This window comes from Lepidothrix coronata, unplaced genomic scaffold (genome assembly GCF_001604755.1).
Source record: "Lepidothrix coronata isolate B3197 unplaced genomic scaffold, Lepidothrix_coronata-1.0 Scaffold85, whole genome shotgun sequence".
Classification (NCBI taxonomy): Eukaryota; Metazoa; Chordata; class Aves; order Passeriformes; family Pipridae; genus Lepidothrix; species Lepidothrix coronata.
Genome location: NW_016690265.1, coordinates 2900614 through 2926917, shown reverse-complemented (window position 1 = coordinate 2926917; position 26304 = coordinate 2900614). Strand labels below are relative to the sequence as shown.

The 26304-nt window shown below is 37.6% G+C and overlaps 1 protein-coding gene across 5 annotated transcripts in view; it reads left to right on the top strand.

Annotated features, from left to right (window-relative positions):
• The window catches only part of ZFYVE28 (zinc finger FYVE-type containing 28), a 152455-nt gene that overhangs the window by 61951 nt on the left and 64200 nt on the right, over window positions 1-26304 (top strand). For all 5 annotated transcript variants that reach the window (XM_017820793.1, XM_017820792.1, XM_017820791.1 and 2 more), the window contains exon 2: window positions 8012-8152. In XM_017820793.1, coding sequence (XP_017676282.1) covers window positions 8012-8152 — 141 coding nt within the window. The remainder of the gene's footprint in view (window positions 1-8011; window positions 8153-26304) is intronic.

The window sequence follows — 26304 nt, the reverse complement described above, 5'->3', positions numbered from 1 at the left end:
TTGCCATCACAAGCAAAACAGATCCAATTTGGAGAAGGTTGATTTCTTGCTAATTAAAAATAGCCTGCCATAGGCTAGACAAGGAGGCAGCCTTGCAGGTTACCCACTCTTCATGTGGAAGAACTGGCTGCTCCATCACTTCAGTACAGCAAAACCCCTTTCTCTCCTGCAGTCTGTCTGTCTTTCCTAGAAATCAAAGCTGTGGTTCAGCTGCAGGGCACTCCTGTTCCACAGAGTACATGTCCAAAAGCTTCACTAATATGTATTCAGCATATGCTTATGTGCTTCCCCCAGAAAATATGGATTTGAGCACATGCTTTTCTAGATTAGTATTATAAACACTCAAAAATAGAAACTCTGTACACTGACTTAATTTGTCATGAGTGAAAACCAACTGCGTGACAGTCTCAAATATTTGGAATTCTAGTTCAGCATTACTGTTATCAGATTTTGCTTTTTAAGGGGTTGGAATTATACCCAGTGTAGGGGAAATTGGAAAAACTCACTTCCCCTGAATTTTATTGTCCAGTAAATCATTATCTCACTGGGGTTTTTTGGTGCTTTTGGTTGTTGTTGTTATTTTGGTGTTTTGGGTTTTTTTTTGCTTAAGGTGCTGCTAGCATTTTATTGTGTTAACAAGCTGTTCACCTGCCTTTCTTGCTTGTGTAATGACATTCTGTGGATAAACACAGAGCAGCTGGCAAAGCTTTAGCCAGCCTGTAGCTTTTTTTCACTGTGCTTGTTTTTTACGTATCCTCGTGATCAATAACCAATTGTTGTCTTTGTCTGAGTCCTTTTTTTTTTTAATGCATGAGCAACACCAATTTAAGACTTAATTGCATTGCACAAAATATGACTGAGGAAATTTTTTTCCTTTTTTTTCCTCTAACAGATAGCACTTCAGGTAGACAGTAGATTAAATGGAAAAAATCCCCAAACTAAATAAAAACCCAAACCCAAACAACTCCCTCCAAAACAACTGTGTTCTTGGAGCAGCAGAGTTCCTCTTTCATTTGGTATGAACAAGTATTTTTGCTGCTAAAGATTTTGGCATTTAACTGTCAGAAGTTTTGACTCACCTGCCTGTTAGAGAATGATTGTTTCTTCTTGCTATTTATCAACATTTGGAAATCAATGAAAAATTCAAAGGGCCTGTCCAAAGGAAGGATATGAATACACTTCCTTACATGTGAGGTGAAAAATAGCAGATGTAACAACTTGCTGGTGTCCCTTTCTGAAGAAATACCTTAAATCTTTGGACTGTGTTGTGTGCCAGTTAAACCTACTATTGCAACTGTGACTGGTGTAGAAAGTTTTCAGTTGGCTAAGTTTCTGTCACTGTAAGCATGTTACTTTTTCACACTGGCAATGAATAAACTTTGGACTTTGTGCCTAAATCCTATCACTTTTGAACAAAAATTTTTTTCCTTCCACTAGTCTTATGTAAGTCTTAGTTATGTTTAATTAGCTCGAAACTACTTACATGCAATATCATTTGTAAGCTTTAAAAACACTGAGTTGCCTCATCAGCAGCTTTATTTAAATTGCTTAAGGACCTGATTCTGCCTTGTGCACAGAGCACGTTGTCAACTTGTACCATGACTTGTTTTTCAAAACAGAAGCAGCATTCTCTGTACACTGCAGAGTAGAAGCAAGTTTCTAACCTATAGCTTTTCTGAATTCCCATCCTAAGGGGGATGTGCTTCCACTTGGGAAGTCTCTTTTCTGATTTCTGTGTTGTGCAGTAGTTGTTCATATTTGGTACTGTCTGATAATGCCAGCACTTATTTTAGGGAATGGAAATTTTGAGGTTGATCCTGTGCTTCTTTACTTTCCCCGAAAATATAGTAGGCAACAGATTTAGACTGAGAACAACCAGGCCTTCAGTAATAGAGACACTAACACCACTGTTACAACCCACCTCTGAGGCAGGGTAACTGAGATTGCTGTTAATGAAACCCTTGGGTGAATTAGAGTAAAATGACACTGAATAACCAGGGTATATATGAGGCAGACTTATTTTAAAATAGTTTAATTGGAGCGGAAAGGAGGTATGTGGACATTTTGGTTCTTTTCTATAAAAGTATAAAAATACCACGAAGAAAACATGGAAGGAAAAGAGAGAAGGAAAGGATAAAATTAGGTAGCGGAGAGGAAAGGTATCACCACCCATGAATCCATTGATGAGGCTTGATCATTGCTGTTTTGCTGTGGTGATGATTGCAGTCTTCATCTCTTGGAGTGGGGCCTGTGAAATAAAAAGTTCATCGGGTTATTTACATTAAAGTTGGCGTGGGAATGCCTGGATCCCTCGCAAGGGAGGGGATTCTTTGTATCTGATGCGGTGTTATGGGGCATGCACATATTTCTGATGGAGAGTTCCCAAAAAGAATCAGGAGGTGCTTTGGGGTTCTTGGTGGCCTGGAACCCCCTCTGATGATCTTCCCACTCCTTGACCCCACTTCTGCTCTTGCACTGTATTTTGTGTGGTCCCCATGGACCTAAACAGGAAAACTGGCTCCAGAAAGGTGCTGCCCTACCTTTGTACAGCCCCCATTTCCAGGCACATCCTGTTCTATTCTTGACCATTTGAGTGGTGTTTGAGACCTAGCAGTGCATTAACTCCTTACTGTCCAGGCTTCTAAAAACACCTTTCCCTTACCAAAGGGAGAATAAGGGAAGCTGTGTAGATGCAAGACAATTCCACTGATGTGAATGTGATGGCCTTTCTCTAAAACTTTTCAGCTGTTAGAGCTGTAGCAGAATAGAAATGGGTGAGCAGGCAATTTAACCTGAAGGGTTAAAGGTTGTGTCATGTGGCCCTGCCGCAGTTAAAAATATCGCACGTGGACTGTCACCAAATATTGTCTCGTGATTGTAAAGGCATTTCATAGAATGTGTAATAAAATACATGTATTTGCGTAAAATGCACCTTTTACCAAGTACTACTTGAAAAGTTACCCAGTAGATGGGGGTTTACTTTGTTCCCTTGTCAAAAAGCAAACTGAATTTACCATCAGCAAAGGCATATAATTAATGCTTTTCTGTATAGTTTCTTTCCATGGCGATCAAGTCAGGGTTTCTGAGCGTGTGGGAGAGACATAAATGCTTAGTGCTGGAAAAGTGCCAGTGAACAAAGGGAGATCTGGAGCCTTTCATCTAGGGTCCATGGATTTTATTTCAAACAGGGTTGGGGGTTAGCTATTTTTCTGAAGCCTTTAGATCAGCAATTCAAAAATAATGAATATTATTTTCCAGAGGACAACTGACAGGCATCAGAAGATGGTGCTATCACTGGCTGTGATCTTGCTCATCTGCATGGTTCCATTGCTTAAGTCTGTTCTTTGGCTTATTTAGGATGATCATGTTTTCGTTTGGTGGTGGTGGTGGTGGCTCCGTTCCTGCTGGGATCTCAGTAGAAGAAAAAGCCTGTACAATATTTCTGCTTCCATACAAAGGATCACAGAAACCTGAGGGAAATGTTGCCTTCAATGTTCAAATTATGGGCTGCTATCAGTTATGTTTATAAGATGACGCACATTTTATGTTCCTCAAAAAGAGGCAGTATTGATATTTGAAAGCCGCTGTGAAAAATCATGCAAAAGGTGCTTGTGGTTTTGTTTCAAAAGGAGGAAATCTCCTTGAGAACCACCCTTGTTTCTGGAAATGTGATTTTTTCAAGGTGATTCCTAAATTCCAGAATTACTTCGTGGTTTGAGATTGTTCTGTCAGCACCCTGGCTTCTCATTGGTAGTATATTTTTGGTCTTTGTCCTATGTTGGGAAGTCTGTGCTAGAATTCTTCCTCTCCCAGTTAGTTGTTACATTTTTTTAGTGACAATTTCTGGTTTTGGTCTACCAGGTTGTTTACAAGATGTGAGAATAGCATCTTTTCTTCTGATAACATGCAATAAATAATTTTATAAACGTGTTATTTTTCTAATAGCCTGTATCTAACAGGTCTCTTAATTTAAAGATGTTTTCTTCTTACCATTCTTTTACAGTCCATTTAAATCCTATTTGAAAAATCAGATCAGCATTCATTATGCAACAGATTGAACTAACCTAATCCTAGTCACTGTTCATTGATAGGACTCCATGGGCAAAGCCAGAATGTAACCAGTTCAATAGTTAATACAACTTTTTTATGGGACAGTTTTATACAGACCTTGTGGATGGCAGACAGGCATCTTCTGATTTCGGTATCGAACCTAATGAGTGGTACTTAATAAAATGTAAAAATAATTAAAATACATATTCAAGGAGTGATCACTAATGAAAAAAAAAGATGTATTATATGACATGGCTAAATGTGCGTTTTGTTTGGTTAGTTGTTTTTTTCTTTAAAGTGATGCTTTCAAATCTGGAGAATATTCTCCAGTGGTGTGGTAAATTCTGTGCTGGCAGTAGAGATACATACACAGGATAACCTGGGCCACTGGTTGGGCTGAATCCCTTTGAATGTTAGATACAGAATATAAAGAGGTGTTAGACAGAAGAAATGCAGGATGCATTTATAGAATGAGACTCCTACCTGGGCAGCTCATACTCAGGAGGGTGTTGGGATGATAACAGACAACAATATCACCGCATAAGAAAAACTTCCACACAACCCAACGAAAATTCTCCCCCAAAATCCCAAAGCCGTATGTGCAACCTACAGTTTTGATATGTTTAAAGGGGCAGTCAGTGGATACAGAAATAGGCAAATAAAAGGTAGTGCAAATACTTGATGTGGTAGTTGAAAAAGGCAAAATGAGCAGTGTGTAGAAGTTGCAGTCTAGCAAAGCAAAACAAGAAATTAGATGCGTTAATTTGATGTTTAATGTGATTATTTCCTGAAACAAACTACCCAGGTAAGTGGTCAGTTCTCTGTTAAGTGTTTTCAAATTATGTCTTTCTGTTAATTTGAGCGACTATGGATGCAAATTGCTAATTCCTATTCTGTCAAAGAATAGTAAGGAATTTGGATGAAATTAGTCGAACTATATTTTGCATAAACTGAAAGTAGAAATTGGCAGGGAATATGGCTCCTGTATCTCCTATTTTCTGCTACCAGTTGGATTAAATTGAATTTCTGAAGTTGTGGTTTTTGCTTTAAATGACCCCCTCTGAAGAGATTTAGAGTTGCATTGCAGTTTCAGCTTGCCAGGGACCACGTATGATTGACACAATTAATCAAAGATCACGCTACTAATCCACACCAAACATAACACAGTTGAGAGAACTCAATTAAAACTTCTGTTTCTCCAATTGAAAAAATCAGCCACGTGGGAGCTAAGTATCTCAGGCTTACTTGTTTTGCTTGAGACTAGTCTTAATAAATTGCCTTATTTTGCTTCTGCAGTGCAATTTAGGTGCTTATAAATCAGCAGTCATGCTTTGCCACAATTCCACACACAGAATCCTGCATCTTTGATTAATAACCTTGTATGGAAGGTTTCAATGGTTGTAGATAAATGCTGAAGGAAAATGTAAAATTCAGAAATAATAAAAGTAATTGGGCAGGGAATGTTTAAAGAAATGCTTTAGACATTAATGCCCGACTTTATAAATACAGAAATTTAGAAGTAAACAACATTAAATATAGTAGTTCAACTATAGACTCTCCCTGTTATTATCATTCTTTTTGAATTTTGTTTGTTTCCCTGACCATATATCACAAGCTTTATCCTTCTCCCTGGGCACCTTTACACCAAGGCTATAGTGAAGACATTATTCAAGGCTGTAGATTTTTGACAGTTTATACTTATGGTACTGAAGCTGCTTAATAAAAGACAATGTTGAACAGATTAAGAGGAAGAAGCTTGAGTGAAAAGGCTCTCTATTTTATAGACAGTTGCCAATTAAAGAACAAAATAAAAAAAAAAGCCCTACCACTTTCATTACTACATTTCAGCTGCCTGAAAAGATGTTTCATTTCTGATTTGCCTCAGAATTTAGGGGGTGTAAAGTAGTGCTGTAGGAAGGTGCTGGGCAGTGTGATGGCTCACAACAGTTTTAAAGGTGTAAATTCTCTACATTCACATACAAGTAAGGCATATAGGAGCAGGAATGGGTGCCTCTGTTGTCAGGGAGGATTGTTGTTGTCTCATTAAATCACTGACTGAGAACCAATTCAACTCATAACTCTGAGGCCATATGTAGCATTGCTTATAAGACTAAACCTTTTCCATGAGTCCTACGGCAATAAAATGCTTGCATTGATTAACCCCTTGATCCTGTCAAGTGTGGAGGATATTTACTGTTCTCTTCGAAAGGTCCTTTTCAGGGACTAAATAGCTGTGCAGGTTTAAATACTCACATACTGTGAATGCCTGAAAGGATTCCTCTGTGGGGGTCTGTATTCTAAAGACTAAAATATGGATGTTAACAATGTGTTGTATTTCAGATTGGAAAGATTATGGTTCACAGCATATACATCATCATTATACCCTCAGTGTTATTGTCCTTTGCCATTTGTTGCACTTGGTGCTGATGTCTTTTCAAGTGATATTATCTTCTGGTTTGCTGTTGACTAATTTCTTCACTGTATTGCACTTGTTTCTGTTGGTACATGTTGTGCTCTAATATGCTTATCTTGTTCATCTTCACTAGTTGTCATTTAAAATGTGATGCTTCTTGGTAATTTCTATGCTTTTTCTGTTTCTTTAGCTTATAAAATCGGTGTTTTGACTTTACCCAACAGTTTTCTTTACCTGGAAGTTCTTACCTATATTATTTTTTTCCCAATATTTGAGGTGCTATGAATTGTTTTCATGCAGCTTGGCCTTTGTTTTTGCTGTTTCTATGCCTAGGCTAGTCTTTCTTAAAAGCATTTTTGAGTTGTTTCATTCTTCAGTGCATTAAGAATCAATTGCAGATACTTTACAGTTATTTGTTTTCTGTTATATCAGGCATTTTTTTTTCATCTAGAGACAACTAATTCTAATTCCCAGTCTACAGTTAGTGTAGTCTTAATGTTTCTTACAGTGTGATTAAAAACTGTTTTCATTTTATACACATGTCCCACAAATCTTGTGTATGTCATACTGACTACTTCTTTAGAATAATAAGAGGTTGTGTTTATCGCAGCCCGTGAATCTTTCACCAAGTTGGTGGCATCTACAAAAAGCTACTCCCTCTCTCCTCCCACTTGTATCTCTACTCTATTTGAACAGTCAAAATTCTTATCTCCTGCTTTCACACACACTAATCCCTTATTTTTTAAATATTTTGATAAAAGCTTTCAGAAGCATCAGAATTGCTAGCTGTTAATATTTAAAAATCCTTCTGTGGTGTAAACCATTATTATTAATATTTCTCAATATTTTTGAGGAGACATTCCTTTATTCTTCTGTTCTTTCTGTTATAATTTCTGTTTTGTCTTAGTGTGGCCAAAAATCCATTTTGATAATTCTGTTCTTTGGCACTTGAAAGACTCATGGCATAGTTTTCTCTCTGTAATGCCTTGTTTACTCATATTATTATTTGTTTTGTGAAGTCTTGACATCTAATTGGCCCTGGTAGATTCAGTACCTTTCCCTTCTGTGGCTTCATTCTTGTGATCCTCAAAGTGGGTATTCTGGCCAGGTAGCACTGTTCATCATGCTGCCAAGGTTACCACATTGTTTGAGAGATTATTCCATTTTTTGGTAGATTTGGGAGGGAATGATTGCTTTGTTTTTACTTGGAAAGCAACTGAAGTCTACTTTTGTTTAATAAACAAAACTTGTGATTCAGTTGTTTGCTCCTCCAGATAATTATGCCACAAGTAGTGAGAATGCCAGGGTGGTTTCGGAGATTACCAGGGGTTGAGTAATGTCCCAGGTTTGTTACGTGAGACTTTTTTTTTTTTTCTTCGAGGTAGAAAAAATTTCAAAGTGTGGGTAAATATCTCAAGATCATTCTTTTCCTTGCTGCCACGATATGGCTTAAATGTTAAAAAAAAAATCACAATAAATACAACCAGCTGAAGTGGGTGGGTTTTTTTTTGCAAAAATAATGTAATATTGTCTATGTCTCCAATACAGAGAACAGACCCACAGCTCCTTGCTCAGTTCTACTATGCTGATGAGGAACTAAATCAAGTAGCAGCTGAACTGGACAGTTTGGATGGAAGAAAAGACCCACAGAGATGTACACTGCTGGTCAACCAGTTTCGCTCTTGTCAGGTAATCAAAATGACACCTTCCTGATTTCATTGACATTTGCATGTGCATCTAATGTACACTATTATCTATCATATTAATTTTTAATAAATGAACTTCCAAAAGGAACCTTTGGCAGGTACATGCCTGTCCTTACTTTAAAGGGTATATTTTTGAAAACACTGTCCATAAATTAAACTTATTACATCTCATTTAAGAATGTTGATGCTTTCCTTGAATAAGAACACACATTAAAAACTTTGTTTCCTTTATATAAAATAAGTATACAGGGCTTACTAGGACATGAGAAGTATTTCAAAATTTCAAGCAGCAAAAGATAGCCATGTCATTTGTAGCTGCTCAGGTTTCATATCTCATGAATCTGATAGTTTTCCATTAATAAATTAACTACATTAAGACAGCTGATAGATTTTCTGTTATTTTGGAAAGAATGTTCTCTGCTTCATATAAATAATATTGAAGATGAGAGAAACTACCAAGAAACCAAGCAAAAGAGGGGTTTTATCTGTAAAGTAATACAAAAGTATCAATCTGCCTCAAAGTTTCCATTGTATAATACTTAAAAAAAGATTCCTGACACCACTTACTGAAATATGGCTATGCTTTGAGCCAGACTTGAAGGGAGAAGAACCAGAGAGTGCAAAGACCAATTCAACCAAGTCTAGCTCTCGAAATAATGTCATGGGTTTGTGATTGGATTTATGTCCCTGTTTTGGCTGGGATAGAGTTAATTTTCTTCCCAGTAGCTGTGTGTTGGATTAAGGGTGAGAATAGTGTTGGTAACACACTGATGTTTTAGTTGGTGCTAAGCAGTGGTCAGGGACTCTTCAGCTTCTCATACTGCTTTGCCAGTGTGTAGGCTGGGGGGGGGCACAAAAATTTGTGAGGAGACACAGCCAGGACAGCTGACCCCAAGTGGCCAGAGGGGTGTCCCAGACCATATGGGACCATGCTCAGTGTGTAAACTTAGGGGGAAAGCTGGCTGGGGCTGCTGCACAGGAATTGTCTGGGCATCGGTCAGCAGGTGGTGAGCAATGGCATTGTGTATCCCTTGTTTTGTTTATTATCATTTCTTCTTCTTCTATCCTGTTAAACAGTCTTTATCTCAACCCATGAATTCTACCTTTTTTTTTAATCAATTCTTTCCCCCATTCCCTTGGGGCGAGGGGAGTGATAAAGGACTGTGTGGTGTTCAGCTGCCTGTCAGGTTAAACTGTGACCATTTACTAAGAAAAAGTATTCAGAAATTGAAAAACTGTTGAGAAAATATAACTTCTCCTATCACACTCTATGCCATTCTGCGTTAAGATTTTCAGTAATAAAATTCCGATTTTTTAGAAGTAGAAACTACTTTTGTGGTACATCAGTATTTGCACGAATGCTTTGATATTTTCTCTCCCAGTCACACCCAAGAAAACCCCTTTAAACCAAAGTAGGTTCAAGTACAGAGTACACCACGCTCAGGTGATAAGAGGTTTTCTGCACAAAAAGTAAACTCTTGCAATTTTAAGGACAATTTTAAGTGGAAAGACCATAGTAATAAAGATTCATTAACATCTCCACCAAGTTAAAAATTGTGCAGTCAAGTGTAAAGAATGTATTTTGATTCACCCTTACTAGAATTTCTTCCTGTTATTACTAATAAAATGTACCAAACTTCATTATGTGGAAAAATTTCATCACTAATCATATTAAGATGAGTTTCAAGATAAGTGCCCTGATCATTGTAGGAAATGTTCACATTAAGTTAGCTGAGCCTGTTAAAAAGGAAAATAGTCAGGTGCTGTGCGCTTGCTTGCAGGAAAACTAAATTTTAAAAGTGCAGCTTTTTGAAGAGCACTTACAGAGAAAGAGTTGAGAGTCAATGTATTGTTATGTCAGAAACAATTTTAATACTTCTGTCAACTTTGAATATCTTCACAGTTTCCTACTGCACTGTCCCTAGAGAAAAATGTGGAGTTTAAGGGTTTACCAAACTGGAAGCCATAAGTTTAGTAAGAGTCAAAATGCAGTGACTTGGAGGGAAAAACGTACAGGTGAGAGTGACCTTGAAAGGTCATTGACTTGAGTCCTCTGTGTGATGGGTCAGCTCTGTGTAAATCACCCTTCCCAAATATTTGTCTGACCTGTTCTTAGAAACCTCCAGTAATGGATATTCCACAAACTTTCTTGTCAAATCCTTTCCAGATTGGCTTTTTCAGGAAAGGTTTTCCTTTCTCATAATAAAGGTAGATGAAAAATATCATCATGCAAGACAGTCTCCTTGTTGGTTGTTTTATCCCTGCCGATGACAGTTGATTCCCTGTTTCTCTGCAGGTGCACAGGCTTTCTGATTTATTTCTCATAGGATAGACAGACCTGAGGAGCTGTTCTGTTCAAAAAGTAGCTTCTCTGAATGTTTCACCTGTAGGACTGCGAGAAATGCAGACTCTGAGAGCATCTTGGTCAGTTCGCTTGACTTGCTCTATAGTGACTCACCACCTTGTGACTCTTATTACCTTCTGATGTCTGGTAATTTCTTTTCATTTGTCAAACAGATTGTTTTAGTAACAGCAATCTGTTGCTAGATATGAAAGAAAAGATGGAGATTTTTTTTTTTGTCGTGTAGCTATTTCTGTAATTTGTCATTTTCGAAGTTCTGCAGAATAGGTCAGATCATCGTCAAATGTCATGTCCAAAACAACTTTGCTAATTAGGATTTATGCTATTTCGTAGCAGTTTGTGTAAAAACAATGCTTTGGGGTTTTTTCTTTTAAGAATTTGTCCTGTAAATGCCAAATAAGAGAAGGAACAGTATTTTAATAAGGATTCAGAATGTATTTGCTAATCAAATATTGCATGGTAGGAGGACAAATTGGTTTTAGCCTAAGGTATGGTGGAGTTTGAGAACAATAGAGAACAAACAGCCAGCCCTGGGGTCAGAATGGTTGTAGTGGAAGGTTGTGCATGTGAAGGTAGGTTAGCAGCTGCATTGTGCAATAACTCTGTGATGTCTCCAACAACAGTCAGGCAATTCTGAGACCTCTTATTTAGAGATGTGCACTTCTGACTCTTCAAGTGTCTTGAAGAGACACTCTGAGAAGTGTCTTGTGACCACAAAACATAGTTAACCAGACTCCCAGTCTTTGTATTACTTTTTTTCCTGTTGCGTCCTTGTTTTTCATGTATTATTAGGTTTTCCAGATAATTCCTAATTTTTACCTCCATGAATTTGAGAGGCATAGTATTTCAGTCAGATTTTAATGTTTTCTAGGGACAAAGACTTCTAAAATCTCATGTCCTTCTGTCTTTGCATCTGGTTTTGAAATTGCTTATTTTCAGGTGTTTTACTCATAATGTCTTCTGGATTAACAGATGATGATTATTATTATTATGAAATTTTATTATTATGAAATTTTATCTTATCAACTAGAGAAAGGAAATGTCTTTAAATTAGTGTGATTTTTTTTTTTCTTTTAAAGTCCAGCAAGTCTTACAAACTGGAATTCTTTTTGGAGAGACGTTGGATATTATGCTGAATCTTAACCGTATCTGAAGAGCTAAGTTTTATAACTTTGCCTCTACCTTCAACTTACAATAGTAAAGATCTCCAAGTTTATTATAGTGTGTGAACGGACTCAGACAAACAAGCAGGTCTCTGCCTAAAGAATGCAGTGCTTTACAGTGAACATATTTAATGTTTTCTATCTTATCAAAACTGGCAGTATTAGTCAAGGCAAACTGAAGGTATGGTGCATTGTGGTATTCCCATGGGATGTGCAGAGAACTTCAGTCTTGAAGACTGTTGATACTTCCTTAGTAAAGAAACTTGCAGTTCTGAAAGCTGTCTTACACTGTTTTGTCTTAGCACTATTTGCTGATAAGAATCACACTGTTAACAGTTAAATTAATATTTCAGAATTTCTGAAGATCTTGCTACTTGGATTTCAAATGCTGTGGGTTAACTGTACAGCAGGATGCTGTGTAGCATGTATGTATGAATAAGAATCAGGGTAATGGTTTTCAAAGCTTTACTTTCCATTTTCACAAGAATGTCATGTAACACTGTTTTCCAGTTACAGTAGCCTATTATAAAAATTACATCCCTGGTTTTGCTTTGATTTTTGTATGTCAGTGGTAAAATATTGTAAGAGCATAACATATCTATCAATACAGTATCTTGCATTTGTTATATAGTTAATACCTATTCAACAGAATAAAACACTTCTTTCTCTAGTGGTTTCATTTAAAATTAATAACTAAAGTGTGCAAAGATGCATGATGAAAAGCTGTGTAAGTTTTTCTTAAAAGAACAAAAGGTAGGTAGAATGTCATACTGGTTTATTGGACTTGATTGATGATAATAGAAGGAAAGTACTTCGTGTTTTCCTTAAGCAAAATATCTCTGCATTAGTGCCTCTCGAGTAATATGCAGTGCTGATTCATCTGACGGGGGGTTTTTCCCTACAACACAAATCATTGCAGTATTTTTGTATTAGTGGTATAATAAGGTGTCCTTTCTGTGCTACTCACAACATCCCATGGTATTGAATTTCATAAAAAGTGATGGTGCTTCATGTACCCTTTTGAATAATTCACTTATGCATTTCTGATCATTGCCTAAAGTAATTTGCTTTGACCATTGCTGTTTTCACATTGATTAATGTTTTGTTAGTTGAGCTGATAAACTGGTTTAAAACAATTTCTCAGCTATCTAAATGGGGTTAGGTTTATTGTTATGTGTTGCAGAACTTGATTGGTTTTGTTTAAGAGTAAAGAGAAAAAAACAAAACCCTGTGTTTCTAACTCAGAGATTTGTTAGGACTTTACAGGTAATGAACCTGAGCTTAAGCACTTTGCATTGTGAAAATGTTTTCAGGATCACAGTACTTGCTTGCTGCTTCAGTATGCTGGGAATTACTTCTTTGTGTACAGTAGTGAGGTCTCAGAATAGCATATGAGTCAGTTCCCAGCAAGGTTTTATCAACATTATTCCTGCAGATTGTATCTCAGCAATGTGTAACTTGATCTGCTGAAGTGCACAGGGGAGGAATTTGCCCCATCAGGGCACTGACCTGAGGCAAACCATAGACTTTCCTGGCTGTGCTGCCCGTTGCACTGTACCACAGAATAGTAAAATGAGGAATTCATAATATTTGTGAAACATGAGTGTTTCTGGCTCACTGGTAGGAGTGATGGACACTGCATTGACTTGTAGCATATTATACTGACTTCACTCCTTTCCTGTTACTTGCCTGCTTGGAAAGCACCTCTTGGACTACTGCAATTGGCAGCCCACCATTTTCAAGTCAGCTATTAGCAGTTTCAGTTTGCTTTAGTATTAGGCTTTAAAATGTAGCATATAGGGGACTGCTTCTTGTATAGGTCACTCCTCCATATAGTGGTGGAAGGCAGACACCTATAATTCTGAAGCTCATTCTCTGTCATAGCACAAGTAAACGTTGCTGAGGAGTCAGAGCCCTTAGAGAAAGCTACACATATCTGTGCTGTGTTGTCCCTTGTCTGTCTCAATTTCTGTAGCAATATAAAATGTAAAATACATGGTGAATATTATAAAAAATGCTGTTTCAACCAGACTTTTCTCCAAATTTCTCCAAGCTCTGTTTGACAACTGAAAGCATCAGTATGAAATAAGTTGAGATAAGAATGTCAATGGAAGCAAAGCTTTGCCCTTCAGTTTTTCATCCACCAATACCTCTGGGTCCTGTATTGCAGGACTGGTCTCAATCTACTCATTGCCCAGTCCATATTGATACTGAGGATTTCCCCAACATAGGGCAGGACCTTGAACTTGGCCTTGTTCAATCAAAATCAGAGTTTTAATGTAAAAAGAAAATATATGCCCTTCATCTTTGAAATACACTTTTTGTGTATCTTAAAAGCTTAGAAATATTGTTTGCTTTTGGAAGATGGAGATGGATGGATAAAACAAGTCTAGAAGGGGGAAAAGCTCTTCATCTGATACTGTTTAGTGTCTCGTTGAAGCAGTGATCATGTTTGATAATGGGTCACTTTAGGAGGTGGTTACCAATTTCAGCCTGATACTGGGAAAGCAGTCCAGTTGTCTTTCATCTCAGCTTGCACCATGTACGTGGTGTATTATTTTTTTTTTAATTAAAAAACCAAACCCAACAACAACAAAACCCCCCACAGAAACCTAATCCCAAAGAAACAAGACCTTTAACACAACACCACTACATACAACACTGAAATTGTTGTAGGGTTTGCAAAATGCCAGCAGTGGAGGACAACCATGACTGAGCTGCAGTGAATTCTGTCATAGAGCATGTGTGGATTTCTCTGTAGTGGGAAATGGAAAGGCTCTTCAGTGTGTGACATTTGAATTTTTTTATTATATATATTTAAAAATAAATAAAAATTGATGTAGCATGAAATGACAACACAGGTGGTAATCAATAATGCACAAGGGTGAAACTGAAGCTAGATTGACAAGTTGCTAAATAATGAAAAGGGAACTTATCTTTGTATACAAAACACAATTAATTTTTTATCAGTGAAAAAAGGAATGTGATTATATTATGTTAAATGGTGCATGCTGGGGAAGCCATAGGTTGTTACTAAAAGGAATGTGATGCAAGATTAAACTGTACTGTTTGCTCAGGATGACCACATTCATTGCATGCAAACTTATATGGAAAACCACTGGTTCTGGTGGAAAATGAGGTAATCATCCGTATAAAACATGAGGTGAGAACGGGAGAGCAAAATTAATATTTTATCTGTACTTCAATTAGAACAGTAATTTTTTTTGGTCACAAGTTTTATTCAAATTAACAAATACAGCATTTTATTCTTTGTGAGAGAGAACTCAGCTATAGAAGGCTCTTAATTTCTGTGGTATTAAAGTCTTCTAGAATTCCGTTTTAAAAAATAAGATGTTTCATTTCTTAATGCATGATTACCTGCCCTGGATCATACTTTTTACTTTAAGAATAATTGACATGTTGGTACCTTGATTCAATATTGACATGGTGGACCTGAGACACACTGGTGTAATTCCCAGAGCATTTGAAGGCTAAATCAGGACAACAGAGCCCAGGTCATTTTAAGCCTGACTTTTCTCAGCATTTGTGGAGTATGAGACTATAGCAGATCCAGTTCTGTAGGAATAAATGTAATGTGACGTGTTTGACTATGAGGAGCTTTATAGTTCTTCCACATTCTTCAGCAGTGCCATCAGAGGATTGCTGTCAGCTCTGCCCTAGTGTGATTTGCTAGATTTCAATTAATTTTTTTTTTTACTGTTGCAAAAGATAAATTCTAGTATCAGCCACTGAATTGTTTATGTAGTCTCATGACTTAAATATGCTGCAGTTTGCCTTCTTTCCTCCATATGCACATGGTAGCACCATGTTAGCAAGATTAACAATACGTGCAAATTATTTTTTTGGTGATGTTTCTGTACTTGGGGATTAAGTCTGTTTTCTTCTGTTAGAAGCTTTTTTACTTAATCATATAAGAAATTCCCTTTTAGTTTTTCTTTAACGCTGGAGAAGTATGATAAGGAAGACAAGAAGGCAAGTTATTAATTTTTTTAAGACAGTTCTTGGCAGTGGAATTTAATTTTCATTGTGACCTTACCCTACTTGAAAGTTGAAGGCTATTTTTTAATGTGAAATAATTGAATTCATAATAATGGATTATTATGAAGAATATTTTGTGGAGTACTGTGCAATATTGTTTTCTCATGTGTCAGGTCATCATAAGGAAGTTTTCAATAAACAAAATCATAGGACCATAGAATGGAATATCCTGAGTTGGAGGGGACCCACAAGGATCATCGAAGAAAGACCGACTCCTGGCCCTCCACAGTGCACCCCTGAGGGTTACACCATGTGCCTGAGAGCATTGTCCATACACTTCTTGAATTCTGACAGGCTTGTTGCTGTGACCACTTCCCTGGGGAGCTTTTCCAGTGTTCAGCCATCCTGTAGATGAAGAACCTTTTCCTAATATCTGACCTAAACCTCTCCTGACACAGCTTCATGCTGTTCTCTCTGGTTCTATCCCTGGTAACCACAGAGAAGAGATCAGTGCCTGCCCCTCCACTTCCTCTCATGAGGAAGCTGTAGACCACAATGAGGTCTCCCCTCTCATCCTCCCAGGACAACATCCTCATCATTTGTTTGTCTTTAATCCTTACCCAGAGGCTCTCAACCGTGCCATTGCCAACTGCAAGCTATGTTCATTCCAGCCCCTCCATCACATACAACACCACCCCTGCCTCACCTGCCCTGCCTGTCCCTCCTGGAGAGCCTGTAACCATCCGTCATGGCACACCAGTCATGGGAATTTTCCACCACGTTTTGCTTATGCCAGTGTTGATATATCTCTAGGACTGGGCCAAGACTTCAAGCTCCTCTTGATGGTTCCTCATGCTGCACCTTTAGATGAAGACCTTTCAGTGTTTATCTACATATATTAAACATTGGACACAGCTAGGAGTTCTACATATTACAAAGAGGGATTACAAAATATTTAGGAGTTTGAGAGAATAGAATCATTTCAGACTGCCCTATTGTTACTATTAGTGTATAATTTAACAGTAAACTACTAGTTGAATGGCTGGAGTTCAAGGTGATGGCAAGAAAGTAAATTGTTACCCTTTAGGGTAGCTTGTTCAGTCATTGCAGCTTTATAATTAGACAGAGAGAAGGAGAAGCTTAGATACTTCAGTCATAACTCCAAGTTCCTTTTCTGGTGTTGAGATGCACTGACTGTCTTCTGCCTCCATCTTACACTTTGGAAAAGAATTTGTGTTAGGTCGTTGCTGCACAGTGTTCTTGGTGAAAAATAATGCAGGCTTTAAGACAGTAAATAAAAAAAATATTCCTTTTTGAAAGTATACATGTATTAGCAAGCTGGTTTTGCTTCAAAGAAGTTTGAAATGATTGATGATAAGGACAACTTTGATGTTGGAGAGCAGGCTTCAGATGGTAGGCTTTGCTACTGCGTGCTTTTGCACTACTTGCACACATGAAAAGTTCCCATTTTAAAGGCTTTGGAAAATATGTACTTGTGTGAAATGAATTACGCAGAAAATGTGCTGTTGGTTAAGAAAGCTTACCTTTTTGCTTCTTTTGCTGGATTTCCATTAGTGCTATTTTTTTCAACACTTTGGACAGCAGCCGTATAACCCCAAGTACGCGGTTCTTCGCACTGCGAAGCAAATGAAGCCAGCTGCTTTCTTACATGCTGATACTGCTCTTTGTTCTGTATTTCCAAATTTAATTAAAAAGATGTAGTGCTCTTGATACTGCCATACGATGCATACAATATAAATTCTTGCCCTGAGAACACATTTTCAGTTCACTGGAGTTCTCAAGGTTTCTGTGCCTGCAGATTACTTACACAAATACCAAGCAACAATTACTTGTATTCTTTGATTTCTCAATTGCCCTGGAGTATCTGTAACTACTGTTAAAGTTGTTGCTCTTCCACTCACATAGTGCTCATAGTAAAACAGTGTAATAGTTCATGTAGAAGTGTTAAGTGATGATCATCTCCAGGCTGCAGAGCTTGTTGAATTGATTTGTGCAACTGAGGCACTGAGCTGAGCGGCCTTCTTGATGTAAGGTCTTGTAATTTTTGCTTTAGAATTGCTCTGATACTGTGAGAAGGTCTTTTTTGGGGGGTGGGTTTTTTGTTTGGTTTTTTTTTTAGGTATGATGCAGACATAAATAAGGATGAGTTCTGGCAGGCTTGCAGAGTCATGTCTGCTTTTGATTGATGTGATAACTGGGATTTAAAAGTATTTGCAATTTTCACACATTGGTACGAACCTCTGGCCTCAGTGGCAGCCTTGTTTATTATTTGCACTATTGTCCTCCATAGGGATTTTGCAAATTTGACTAAAATAAATTAACCCTGTAGCTGAAATGTGAAGACTTTTCTCAGTAGATCTAATTAATAATATATTTGTGGTTGTCTGGCTTATTCTGCTATGCAAATAAGAGGCCAGAAGTAAAACATATTTTATAATTGAGAAAAGGAAATTATGAGGGGATTCCTCAACAAGAAAAGCAGCATTTTCTTGATGTAAATTTTTAGGAGAACCTTAAATCATTCATTTAGAATACAGAGACAGTAGAAATGATTAGAGGCTTGAACAATCGTAGAATAAAAGTCTCCAAAGATTTTGGCTCTGCAGTTTTGAGTTGAACTCTTGTTGGATGTAATTGGTGATATAATTTCACGTTGGCCTTTCTTTGTCTTTTGTTTATAGCTGCACAATTTCAGCATAACTCAGTTCATTCTGTAATCAGTGAAATCAGGTTTTTCATTTGTATTTAATGCTAAGTGTGTTCTTTCTCTCCTAGTAGATAAAGGCTTTTAAATCTACAAGTGCTTTGTATTACCAGTGCTGGGTTTTATAACTGTATTAATGGAAATGCATAGAGTGATTTCAGAAGAAAATATTCGTGTAAATTTGAGTGGTTTTGGTTACAGTCCTATGATAGCCTCAGCAGCTATCATGTGGATTGCCCAGTCTTTGATTCAAGCAAGCCCTTGGGCAGTCGGTAGCAATGTTATAAATGTTTTAGTTTCAGTAAATCTCTTAACTTTATTGCTTGGATATGTAGTTGAGTATGGGCAAACAAGATAAATAAATTTTGATTTTATAAAAAAATCCCAACCTGTTCAAATGTGTATTTCTGTGTTATCACACATAGTTCCTCAGGCATTATTCCATGGTCTTTTGGCAGTGTCAGTCTAAAAGTTTTTCATTCCAAATTTACATTATTCTTGTTCCTGTTCCCACACTTAAGCATGGCATCCCTCAAAGCAGAGCTCTGAGAGATCAGTGGATTTATAGATCCTTATCCATGGCCAGTTTAAGCTGGTCGGCTTTATACCTCTGGGAAACACTTCTTCAGCTGTACTGCTGCACGTCTTTGCTGTACTGCTGCACGTCTTTGCTGTACTGCTGCATGTCTTTGCAAAGCCATTCTGTGAACTTGAGCAGTGAAATGACCTGGGTTGCTGTGGATCACTGCACTGAAACCATTCCCACGTGCCCCTGGTACAAAGTAAGCTCAGAGTGCTGGTGACACAGCCTGTGACAGCCCAGAGGTGGGACAGAAGCTGCAAAGACAGTGAGATAAGGGGCCGAGTTCTCAAATTGGCCTTGCTGCCAAATGCTGACACGGCAGATTGCCCTGACGCCTGTCTGTGATGGAAAGTGGCTTTCTGTTTCAGGTGTAAAAGAAACTTATCTGAAGGTGTCTCCTATTATCTGATAAGTTTAAGTGGTATGAGAATAAGGAATCCCTAGGGGAAAATAATATGCCCTTTCATTCAGTGCTTTATCTGAATTGTATCCTTGCTGAAGAGAAGCAATTTTTACAAAGAAAGTCAGCATCGATGGGCATCCCTTGATGAAAAAGGTATCTGTGAAGAGCTGTTAAAGAACTCAGAGGACAGTGCTGTAGTGGATTGGCAGTGAGTTATCTGAGAAATACTAATTGTATCATTAACATTCTTGACAAGAGCAAACTGGGAGTATGTACCATAATCACTGTGAACAATGAGGCAGTTCAGAGGTGCCATGTTTTCATGTTTGATTGCATCTGTCCACTGAAGAACATTTTCTTGTAGAATTAGGCAGAAATAGATCTCATTAAAGGAGACAAATTAGCCAAAACTGTAGAAAACTCCCTGCTGGATTCTGAAGCCTAATGATTGGTTAGAAGTTAGCCAGAATCTATTCCTGATGTTATTTTGTTAATTGATATGGAGGTTAAACAGTGTGGATTGCACCAGGAGTACTTTTAGCTAAAGTAATGGCCAAGTCTTTCTTGCCTGCTTAATTTGCATCTCTCGAGACATTATATTAGTTATGTTAGTAGAGGTCAGTGAAGGAGACAGCAAGGTAATTGTTGAGATCAAGGGAAGAAGTTGACTGAAAGAAACTTTCATGTTCCCAAAGTTTAGAAACTCTAGCAGACAAAGATATTTTTTAAGAGAAGAGGGAAGAGGTAAAAACAAAAAGCAGATTCTCCAACCCGTTCAGTTGTGTGGGAACACTTGGACGTTACCCATTGATCTGTGGTGAGGAGGGAAGCATGCTCGTTTTCTGAATTGTGTCTGTTTTTGAGGCTTTTTCTGAAATAGAACTGGTGGACTCTAGAAAAATTCTCATAAGTTCTATATTTAAGAGACTTTATGCAGATGTAGGAAAGGCAGAAATTTGTGCCAGAAGGATTAGGCAGTTGACTGACAGGAGAGTGAGCTAAGCCTTATTCAAAGAAAATTATTCTTTTTTATGCAATGTCTTCTAATTTAATTTAGGTGGGGACACTGCCAGTTTAATAAAGAAAGTGAAACTCAGGAAAGCCTTTCTAAAGTGATGATGTCAAGATTAAGCTTTAATCAGAGACAATGCACATTTCTACTGTACTTTTTATCTATCATAATAGAGCTTGTAAATTTGAGTGGTTTTCCTCCAGAGTTTCATCTCCAGTTCAGTTGGTTTATAACTGATTGCACCATTTGTCATTTCATTACTCTTAGTAATGATTATTTGTGTGAGTTGCAGTGCTCCAGCAGATGTCTTCTCTGTGCTGCCTGGCATCTTCACACAGTTGGTGTCAGGTACTTGTTTGCTATTTGGGTGTGCCATTGAGTGAAAGCTTGTAACATTTATTTCACAGACAGGCAGACTTGTCAACCCTTTCATATGCTTTCACCATACTTCACTGTAAATGAAGGAAATTAATTTGAATGTAATTGTTCTAAGTACACTAAATAACCTATAAGTATCAGAAAAGTTGATTTTAGTCTGTTAGACTTGAGCCAAAAATAGAAATTTTAGATTTACCTTTTCCCACCCAGTAATGTCAAGTGACCAATGGAATGTTTTATAGTTGGGTAGAAGACAAATGTGCAGAATTAAACATTTCTAATCAGAAAATAAAATAATTAATTGCATCTTTTTAAATCTTGTCTGTTTAGCAGCTTTTCTTCATCATTGTTGGGAAACTTTTGGTCACTATAGAATAATTAGCATGATGATTAGAAAATATAAAATGCTTGACTGTAAGTCAAGCCATCAATACAACTCCATCAACTAACAGGAATTTTATTTCCTATCTGTGTTTCATGTTTGATCTTATGTAGGGAGTAATTAATATTGTAAGATATTTTTTCTTTGAAAAAAAGGATCCCAGTAGTGTTTAGTACTGTAGTTGTAAATTGTAGTTTCCCATGTTAACAAGTTTTTTCATGTGTTTCCACTTGCTCATATGGATCAAATAGGTCATTCTGAGAAACTGCCTGTTATCTAAGACTGTGGACAGAGTGGAATGAAAATGCTGTGCACTGCAGGTCAGGGAATTAATTTACAGCAGAGAACCATAGGGAAGAAAGCTGGCTCCATGCCAGCTCAGCACAGTGTTTTGAGGATGCAGGGTGTTTTCACTTTGCAGCAGGGGAAGGCAAGGCAAAGATGGCAGTAATTCATGATTACATCTCCTTCATTCTGCCCTCTGTGAATGGGGATTCCTCTTTTATTTGCTGAGAGTTGTTGTTGCAAGTCTGGGGCAGTACAGAATTTAGATTGCTAGAGTTGCCTTTTCATGGTGAATTTTGGTACTACTCTGTAGTGAACTAGGTTAAACTAGGAGCTACTTCCCAAAGTTCATACGTGGAACAATCCTAAGTTACTTTAGAAAGTGGAGCATCAGAGCTGCACCCTCGATAAGCTTGCAGATGACACTAAGTGGAGTGGGAGAGTTGATCTGCTGGAGGGCAGGAAGGCTCTGCAGAGGGATCTGGACAGGCTGGATCGATGGGTCAAGGCCAGTGGTCTCAGGTTCAGCAAGGCCGAGTGCTGGGTCCTGACTTTGGGACACAACAACCCCCTACAGTGCTACAGGCTGGGGGCAGAGTGGCTGGAAAGCTGCCCAGTGGGAAAGGACCTGGGGGTGCTGGTCAACAGCAGCTGAACATGACCCAGAGCATGCCCAGGTGGCCAAGAAGGCCAATGGCATCCTGGCCTGTGTCAGATATAGTGTGGCTGAGCACAGATTTTGTGAGGAGTGGCTGAGGGGACTGGGTTTTCTTAATCTGGAGAAAAGGAGACTCAAGGGGGGACCTTACTGCTCTCTAGAACTACCTGACAGGAGGCTGATGTGTGGTGGAGGTCTGTCTTTTCTGCCAAGTAACAAGTGACAGGACAAGAGGAAAGGCCTCAAGTTGCACCAGGGAGGTTTAGGTTTGATATGAGGAAAACTTCCTTCATGAAAATGGGAATGAAGCATTGGAACAGGTTGTCCAATGCAGTGGCTGACTCACTGTCCCTGGAGGGATTTAAAAGACTTGTAGATGTGACACTTGGGGACATGGTTTAGTGGTGAACTTGGCAGTGCTGGGTTAACAGTTGGACTTGATGATCTGAAAGGTCTTTTCCAACCTAGGTGATTCTATGATGCTGTGTTGCCAGTGGGAAAGTCAATTAGCTGATGAGGCAAAAAGAGTCTGAAAGCACCTTTGGAATCTGGGCAAGATGGACTGGAGGGAAAGCCATAGAACTCTCTGCTGCCTGTGGAGAAACTTGGGATGTGGAATAGCTGTCTGGAGAGACCCTGCTGGGTTCTGAAGCCAGGACTTCTGTGTGTCCTTTGAAATCCTGTTACATCAGAGAGTAGGACACCTTATAATGGGTTTCTTCTGTTAATGAAAGTAGCCCATAAAAACTTGAATACTAGCTAATTGCTTTAATTACAATAAGATCTTTCTTTATGTTTGGCATTAATTTGTGTTCATCAGTGGCTTCTCTTGGTCATAAGGTGATGTTGAAGGAGTTCTGCAAGAAAAAATGTGAAGGACATTTTAATGAAGCGGCTAAAATGCCATCTTTTAAGCTCCTGTAGATACTATCACAGACTGTGTTGCCTTGGCTAGATTTTACTGATAATTCAAAAAATGGATATTATAGAGGTACTGAACATTAATTCCTCAAAGGAAGTTATATTCCTTTGAAGAAATCTTGCAAAAGGCCTCAGAAAAGTTGTATTAAATTTAATGGAGTGGAAGAGCAGCATAAGTGTTATCAAGGACATGTACAGAAGGGTAGATAAGTCTTCCTTTTGTTGATCTAAATGTATGTTTTATAGTATAAGTAAGATGAATTTATTGGCATTTTTTTAGTACCTATTCTGGAAGCTAATACAGCAATTGATGTTACCTTTATGCTCTGATAGTTGAGTATATGGCCAATTACTGCCAGGCCAAAAATAAACCAACTTTTTGTCCTCTGCTGTGGCTAACTACATACATTGTCTCACTACCACTCATTATCTTTCCTATCTAAATGAAATATAAGTGCTCTCTGTTATGTGAAACACTGAGCTGTGTTTTCCAGGAAATGGGGAGGTTGGAGTAAATCCCAAAGCAGAATCTCTGCAGCAGCTGCCTGTTGTGCTTCTGTAAAGCCTCAACAGAGCATCTGAACCGAAACTGTGCACATCCCGGTGTGCAAATAAACCAGAAGATAACACATAAAGCCACCAAAGGATACATTAAAATCCGGAGGCTTTTATGTAGAAAGATGGATCAAGTGAAAGATTTACTACTTCAATTCCAAGTAATTGATTTCTGTTGCTTAAATTAGAGCAAAATTTCAGTGCTACCACGTATCCAAACCCATTCGTTATTAGCTTACAAAGCAGAATGCTGTAATTAAATAAATTGAATGTTTCTTAAAGCTCTTCTAAAGAAAAGACTAATTTGCTTACAATGTCTTGGATAGTCTGTCTAAACTGGCTGGCATCCTTCCAGTTTCAAAGCAGCTGAAATTTGAAATTATTATGGGAGCAAATATTCCAGATTTCTTATTGAAGTTGCTCTGCTCTGGGTGCCATAAGAAGAATGGAAGAGGGGAAGGAAAGAAATGGAGAATTGTTGATTTGGGTTTTTTTTCTGTAGGAGGATAAAATAAATCTTGTAGAACAGCAGAGAACCTGGGAAATTGCACGTTTTAAAACAGCAAAAGCAATTCACGTTGTAGAAATCTTTCAGCATTCGTACACTGTATAGCAAAGTTCCATCAACTGTTCTTTCCTTAATCTTCCAGTATCCCCACTAGACTGTGCAGGAAAAGATGGCCATCTTTTTAATTGGCTTTTTCTCTTAGCTTTTTTGACAGAGTGACCAGCTGCCCATGTGAAGCCAGATAACTCTTTACAAACAGCTGGTACTGGAGATGGAGCTGTTGGGATTTGTCTCCATTGGGAAGCATACATTAAAATTCTAATTACCTGTGGTTTAACTTACTAGTACTGCACATGCTAAAAATAGTTTTATTTAAAAAAAAACCTGACTCAAAGTTCGGCAGGTGTGGAGATGTGTTGGTAGATCTTGGGTGCTCTGGAGCAGAGACATCTAGAGATTATAGGAATGTTGAAGAAATGAGGAAGAATATTAAATGTCATTTAGGTGGTAAACAAATGATATACTGAAAAATTAGTATTATTGTAAAAAGTGGAATTATCTTCATTATGTCCTGTTGCCTTTAGTTGCAATATTTGATTTAAATGCATTAAGGTATAACGTTTCACGATGCTTGTAATAATTATCTCCTGAGATGATTTAGGCGGCATCTTAGTACTTTTTAACAGGTGTAATGATTAGAGAAACAGAACAAAACCATGGAACAGTTGCTTACTGGGTAAGGGTCCTCTTGCTTTACTTCATTTGCATAAAATGTTCATTGATATACCAGGAATTTTGAGTATGTATGGAGGTGATTATGAAAGGGGAATTTAGTCTGTCTTGTAACTGCTGTCAAATAAGATTGCATTTAAAAAATAAGCCATTAAAGTAAAATAAAATTTGAGGAGCAAAGCTTTTCAATATAGCTTTTCATCCTATTCTGTATAGCTTTTTAGAAGAAAAGCAAGAGAAAAATTGCATTTCCCCATATTGAAGTTTGGTGGCAAGTAAAATAAATTGGAATATCTTGTCCTAAAATAAAATGTAATTGGATTATTTCAAATCTGATATATGTAATTGGATTTGAATAGAATCTTTCTCAGAGTTCCCTGCCTTAATATTTCTTGGTATTTCTCGAAACTTTTGTAAAATTTAACCGTTAGGATTACTTTTTACCACTGTATCTCTCCAATGCTAAAAGGTCTTTGCTAACTTTTGTTAATTGTCTGAAAACAGGAATCTGGCTTTTTCATCCTAACGAAAAAGACCAACTTGTATTGCTCTGGTCATAAAGTGGGAGCTGCAGGCAAAGCATCTGGTCTTAAAATAGATCAGTAATAACTGATTTAAAATACATCATGAGTGACTCATGCCCTTCTACAATTTAAATGGTTTTTTATCCTCAGTTTCAATTTTTGCTCTGTAACTTTGGGTAGGAGCTAAGTAGTTTAGGAGTTGTTTTTCTTATGGGACCTGCTTTGAAAATATTTTGGTTCCCCAGCTGGACCTAGCTTAAATAACAGTGAGAGAGGTATACTCAATACCACCAATTAAGAAATGGAAGGAAGGGAGCATTTGATTTTCAGATTTGTTTCTAGAGGAGGTGGTTGAATATTATATGTACCAGTGTCTTTTAAACATATGGGGTGTTGTTTGTTTGTTTTTAACAACTTTATTGAAATGAAACTTATCTCATTACAGCCTTGCAAAAAATACTTTAATGTAAAAATGTTTTAATTGTTAATACATCAAGTACCTTATACCAATGTTTAATAAATATTGCCAGTGGTTAATTTATTCATTTATTTTGGTAGAAGACAACTGTGATTACAGCATTAATGTTTAGATTATTTTGTAGCAACAGCAGTTGCAGCAGTCTGCACAGAAATTGCAGAAGATGTGAATAATTTCTTGTAGTTAAGTAGGTTTTGTCTTTCTCCATGGGGAACACACTAACAGGGCAGATTTCTTCAAAATTCCTGTCTTCTATTATTCTTTACATGCAAAGGAAAATAAAACAGTGGGGTGTAGACTTAAAGCACTTCTGTTTGTTAAACAGTTTTGTACAGACAGATTTGCTTGAAAAATATTTTAAATAGAACATGATTTCTGTAAATAGTGGAAGAAGCATGAGACAGACAAAATGTCTTTAATGAAAGCACTCAGCCTTTTTCGTGCTCTCGGTCTACCTTTATTATGTT